Genomic DNA, 6573 nt, shown 5'->3' on the forward strand with positions numbered 1-6573 from the left:
CTCCATGCTTCCTAGTCGTTTAACTTCCTCGTTTAACTTCTGTAAAAACAGCTGAAAGTCGGTTCGTGTGCCATTCAAGTCCTAGATGAGCGCACAGGAGCTTCAGTAGCTCCCGTCCGCTTTCCTCTCAAAGTGAGCTAAACGCATCCACGCACTCGCCCCACCCAGAAGCTGTGGACTGAGCCGCGCTCGCAGACTGAGACTGAGACGCTGCCATCACCTCTTCTTCTTTCGGCTGCTCCCTTTAGGGGTCGCCACAGCGGATCATCTGCCTCCATCTTGCCCTATCCACTGCCTCCTCTACTTTCACACCAACCATCTCCATGTCCACCTTCACTACATCCATAAACCTTCTCTGAGGTCTACCTCTTCTCCTTCTACCCGGCAGCTCCATCTCCAACATTCTTTGCCCAATATATCCACTATTCCTCCTCAACACATGTCCAAACCATCTCAACCTGGCCTCTCTGGCTTTATCTCCAAACTGCTCCACCTTCACTGTCCCTCTGATCTGCTCATTTCTAATCTTGTCCAGCCTTATCACTCCCAACGAAAATCTCAGCATCTTCATCTCCGCCACCTCCAGCTCAGCCTCCTGTCTTTTAGATAGAGCCACAGTCTCCAAACCCTACATCATAGGAGGACGCACTACTGTCTTGTAAACCTTCCCTTTCACTCTTGCTGCTATCCTTCTGTCACACATCAGCCCTGACATCCGTCTCCACCCACTCCATCCTGCCTGCACCCTCTTCTTCACCTCTTTTCTACACTGTCCATTGCTCTGGATGGTTGACCCAAGATATTTGAAGTCATCCACCTTTACGGCCTCTACTCCTTGCATCTTCACCTTTCCACCTGCCTCCCTCTCATTCACACACATGTATTCCGTCTTGTCTCTACTGACCTTCATTCCTCTCCTCTCCAGTGCAAACCTCCACCTCTCCAGATTCTCTTCCACCTGCTCTCTACTCTCACCACAGATTACAATGTCATCTGTAAACATCATGGTCCATGAAGCCTCCTGCCTGACCTCATCTGTCAACCTGTCCATCACCATTGCGAACAAGAAGGGGCTCAAAGCTGATCACTGATGTAACCCTACCTTCACCTTGAAACCATTTGTCACTCCAACTGCACACCTCATCACTGTTTCACTATCCTCATACATGTCCTGCACCACCCTAACATACTTTTCAGCTACACCTGACTTCCTCATACATTTCCTCTCTTGGCACCCTATCATATGCCTTCTCTAGATCCACAAAGACACAATGTAGCTCCTTCTGACCTTCTCTGTACTTTTCTACCAACACTCAACGCAAAAATTGCATCTGTGGTACTCTTTCTGGGCATGAAAGCAAACTGCTGCTCACTGATCTGAACCTCTCGCCTTAGCCTTGCTTCAACAACTCTTTCCCATACCTTCATGGTGTGGCTCATCAACTTTATACCTCTGTAGTTACTGCAGCTCTGCACATCACCCTTGTTCTTAAAAATGGGGACCAGTACACTTCTTCTCCACTCATCAGGTATCCTCTCACTTTCCAGGATTTTGTTAAACTACCTGATTAAAATGTCCACTGCCTTCTCTCCTAAACATCTCCATAACTCCACAATTATGTCATCTGGACCAACTGCCTTTCCATTCTTCATCCTTTTTAAAGCTGCCCTCACTTCCACCTTACTAATTCTCTGCACTTCCTGATCCACTATCTCTCCCCCCGTTGTCCTCCTCTCTCTCGTTTTCCTCATTCATTAGTTCTTCAAAGTATTTGAGACGCTGCCATCACCGCCATTGATTAATACTGATCAGTGTGGACATCAAACCCACAGGGGCTGAATTTGAATGAGCTGGTTTGTCTTGCAATATCTCCATCACAGCAGAGATTAAGCGGCCATATTAATGATTACGTAACGTGTGAAAGAATTATGCATAACTTATTTTATTATATGAATGACTGCACGTCTTCTTAAGCTGTCGCTTTAAGAGTTTGGGGATCCCGCTGGTTGATGTCCTGCCTCTGTTTACAGGGTGAATGCTAATGAGCACGCCCGGCTCAGTCAATGGTGTGACGGTCTTCCCACTTTCTGATTGGATAAAAAATCTTCACGCAACAACTTGAGTCGACAGAATTGACGCGCCACTGGCCAATCAGCGCTGAGTAAGGGCGGGGCTAACCGGGCCACCTAGACAAGTTCTTGTAACTGAACCTCATGCAAAATAAAATTAAGGTGACAAACTTTGCGGTTACACGGTGTGACGCAGGGAGAGGCTTTTGTTTTTTTTTAATAAAACAGATTAGATGCAAGATTGACATTCGAACAGCGACATTCCACAACGGTGTCACCGTTCAAGGGACGTCAGAAAAAAAACATACTTTTTTTGTACTTTGAGGGAAAAAAGGAAAAGGAAAGGAGTTCGAATGGATCCGCTGCTGTATCTCGGAGTTTTGGTTATTCTGTTTCTGTTATGGATCAAAGTAAAAGGTATAGATTATGTTATAATTCACCAGCGCTGGATCTTCGTCTGCCTGTTTCTCCTGCCTTTATCCGTCATTTTTGATGTGTACTACTATGTGCGAGCCTGGATCATCTTTAAGGTGTGCTCTGCACCAAAGCTGCACGACCAGAGGGTCAGAGACATTCAGAGGCAGGTGAGTAGGTCTGGACATTTGCACAAGTCGTGGTTCTCTAGCCACGTGCACTGCAGGCCACTCTGGTCTCAGAGCCCCGTCTGTGTATTTAAGTCTCACTGGTGGGATCTCCTCAGAGGAAATGGCCATTCCTAATCCACCTCTTCCACAAGGGATTTCAGGAGAAAGGGAGAAAAGAAAATAGGAGCATGCTGCACAGGCTGTGGCTATTCCTGGCTGGGATGTCCGGTCAGTTGGCTATCCGTGTCGGCTTCTGTGTTTTTCTTTGTAAATCTTTCTGTCTGCTCAGATCTACATTCCTCCATGACGGTCCTGACTGGAGTGACGTAGTTGAAGCTCCTCCCTCCAGATCCCCCTTCAGCTGAGAGATTCCTGGAGGTCCCCCTTGCACTGCACAGTTTTATGCTTGGCCTGCTCTAAAACCCCTGAGTCATGACTGAACAAGCGGAAGGGAAAACATGAAACTATGCAGTGGCGGTGGGCCTCCTGTGAATTAGGAAACACTTTTCTAATATACACTGATCATCCATGACATTAAGACCATCTCCAAATCCAGCAGCTCTGCTGTGTCTGATCCACTCGTACCAGCTCAACACACACAAACCCACTTCCACCACATCAGTGTCACTGCAGTGCTGAGAATGATCTGCCACCCAAATAATACCTGCTGTGTAGTGGCCTTGTGGGGTTCCTGACCATTGAAGAACAGGGTAAAAGTATGCAGAGAAACAGATGGACGACAGTCTGTAGTTGTAGAACTACAAAGTGCTCCTAAATGGTAAGGGGAGCTGATCAAATTTACAGTGAGTGTAGAAACAAGGAGATCGTTTTATTGTTATGGCTGATCAGTGTGTGCTATTTTATGAAGGAAACCACTAAATTTTTATTCTGGTCAGAAATTGCAACTGCTTGTTGCTCCAGATTCTTCCCTAAACTGCAGTGAGACAGAAATCTGAGCAGATTTCACAACGTTTAATAAAACCAATCATCCAAACTGATATTTCCTTCAGAAGAGCAAAACATTTAGGGCAGCGGTCACCAACCCTGGTTTTTGGGATCTACCTTTCCTGCAGAGTCGCAGAGTCTTGTTCCAACTGCAGTCTGCAGATATAGGCTAGAACTGAACTCTGCAGTAAAGCAGATCTCCAGGAGGACACTTAGTGACCACTGGTTTAGGAGGTGCTGAGCTACTATGTTAAAAGTCTTACAGTTTATGAATTTTGCTCTCTTTGTATAGTAATAAGAATAGACAGTTTTTCCATGATGCCAATCCAGGTGATTCCAGTTTCTACCTTTTAAATGTGTGCACGTTGGCATTAACATGAATGCGATTGAAAAATATTGGATATCAGCAACTCCCATATCTGTGCATCCCTAGAAATGACTTTTGGAGTTTACACCTGAGAGGTACAAGCTTATTCATTCCAATGACCACAGATTCAGTTTTGAAACTTTATTAAAGTGGAATTGCACAAATTTTTCAAACATTGTGCCTTATTTGATCATTGAAATGTCAAAAAAGTAATTCAAAGTGGTTTCATGTAAAATGCAGTGGTCTAGAGAAACTTCATAGGATAGGAACCGAGTATTGCAATGTCCACAAATATAGCCATTTCATTTACTGTCCTGAATGGCTAGTGAACCTCTGTGTGTCTTCAGAGTATTTATATGAAATACCAGTAACGATAAGAAAAATATGATTTAATTTTGGCTCAAATCTCTTTTTAGTGTGTTGAAAAGGAGACTGCATAGTTTATTTTTTTCCTCCATATGCTTATTATAAATATGATAGAATACACTATATGATAATATTCCCTTCTGTTTTTTGCAGGTTTGCGAGTGGCAGAAAGAGGGAGGGAAGACACGCATGTGCACAGGCCGTCCTGGTTGGCTCACTGTGTCTCTGAGGGTGGGGAAATATAAGAAGACCCACAAGAACATCATGATCAATATGATGGACATTCTGGAGGTGGACACGAAAAGACAGGTGGGGTCAAACTGCAATATTACAGGGACAAAAATGATAGCATTTTGTGGAATTTTGGATGCTATTTTATCAGTTATAATACAGAGTTAAGAAAATGATGAAAGGCCTCATTTTAAATGTAGGCTAAATGGTTTTGCATTTAATCCTGTGGTATTCAGGATTAGTCCTACAGGCCTCCAACCTCCGTGGTTTCCTGCTTTAAAATATTTGCTTAATCAGGTAATTAGAAAGCCTTTTTAAAAGAGCACTCTTTAAAAAGTTCTTCAGTGGTTCTTACATGAGAACATAAAGAGCCAAAGAGCCATCTGCTCAACACTTCCAGCCACCATGGACCCTCACTGATTTGCATACCGCTCCAACAGATCCACAGACGACATCATTGCACTAATGATACACACTGCTCTCACGCACCTGGACAGAAAGAACACATATGTACGAATGCTGTTCATAGATTACAGCTCAACATTCAACACAATCAACCCTGCCAAACTCATTCCTAAGCTCACCGACTTGGGTTTAAACTCTCATCTGTGCAACTGGGTACTGGACTTCCTGATGAGCAGACCCCAGGTGGTGAAAGTTGGGCACAGCTTCTCTTCCACACTGACTTTGAGCACAGGGGCTCCCCAGGGATGTGTGCTCAGCCCCCTCCTGTACTCCTGTATACACATGACTGCGTAGCCAAACACATGTCTAACATCACCTTCAAGTTTGCTGCTGACACCACCATCCTAGGCCTCATCACTGATGGAGATGAAACAGCCTACAGAGATGAGGTCAGCGCTCTGTCAGAGTGGTGCCATGACAACAATCTCTGTCTCAACATCAGCAAAACAAAAGAGATAATTGTGGACTACAGGAAGCTGCAGAGGGGTGGTCACTTTGCCCTGTTCATCAATGGGACAGCAGTGTAAAGTTTCTCGGTGTACAACTCACTGATGACCTCACCTTGTTCCACCACACCAACACTATTGTGAGATCTGCCCATCAGCGTCTCTTTTTCCTGCGTAGGCTCAGGAAGTTTGGTCTGCCTCCTCAGATCCTCACCAACTTCTACAGGTCACCATAGAGAGCATCCTCACAGACTGCATCACTGTCTGGTACAGCAGCTGCACCGCCTGCGACCGCAAGACCCTTAGAGGAATGGTGAGGATGGCAAAAGCCATCATAGGCAACAAACTACCAGCCTTACAGGAAGATCAAAAAGATCTGGTCAGACAGAAGCCACCCAGCACATGGCCTGTTCACCATGGCAGGAGATTACGCAGCTTCCAGACTAGAACAACCCGGTTAATGAACAGTTTCTACCCACAGGCTGTCAGGCTTCTGAACAAGCTGTGGGTCCTTCCTCATGGTAGTGGACTTTCACAGGGTTAGGCCACCCACACAGCTAATCTCTGTTGAGGGGGTTGAAGTGGAGAGGGTAATGACCTACAGGTATCTTGGGCTGCAACTGGATAATCGGTTGGACTGGTCAGCCAACACAGACATCCTGTACAGGAAGGGTCAAAGCAGGCTCTACTTCCTGAGGAGGCTGAGGTTCTTTAATATCTGTAGGAAGCTCCTGCAGATGTTCTGTCAGACCATGGTTGCCAGGTGTCTTTTTTATGCTGTGGTGTGCTGGCGAGGAAGCATAAAAAGGAGATACAAGATGCGACTGGACAAGCTGGACAGGCGAGCGGGGTCAGTGGTCGGTGTGGAACTGGACTCTGTGGTCAAGGTGGCTGAGACAAGGACCTTACACAAACTGCTCTCCATTATGGAGGGTGATGGCCACCCACTGCACACCATCATCATGGACAGGAGGAGCATGTTTAGTGGCAGGTTGCTGTCACAGAGCTGCTCAACTGACAGATTTAGGAGATCCTTGGTCACAGAGCCATCAGGCTCTTCAACTCTTCCCAGGGGGTCCAGCAGAGAAGGGTGGAGGGA

At 45.8% G+C, this 6573-nt stretch overlaps 1 protein-coding gene across 1 annotated transcript in view; it reads left to right on the forward strand.

Moving 5' to 3' along the window:
- The first annotated feature begins 2210 nt into the window (after positions 1–2210).
- Positions 2211–6573, forward strand: part of dhcr24 (24-dehydrocholesterol reductase) — a 19582-nt gene continuing 15219 nt past the window's right edge. Inside the window, exons 1-2 of the mRNA XM_017689091.2 lie at positions 2211–2654; positions 4486–4641. Coding sequence (XP_017544580.1) covers positions 2424–2654; positions 4486–4641 — 387 coding nt within the window. The 5' untranslated portion in view covers positions 2211–2423. The remainder of the gene's footprint in view (positions 2655–4485; positions 4642–6573) is intronic.

Source organism: Pygocentrus nattereri, chromosome 4, assembly GCF_015220715.1.
Source record: "Pygocentrus nattereri isolate fPygNat1 chromosome 4, fPygNat1.pri, whole genome shotgun sequence".
Lineage (NCBI taxonomy): Eukaryota > Metazoa > Chordata > Actinopteri > Characiformes > Serrasalmidae > Pygocentrus > Pygocentrus nattereri.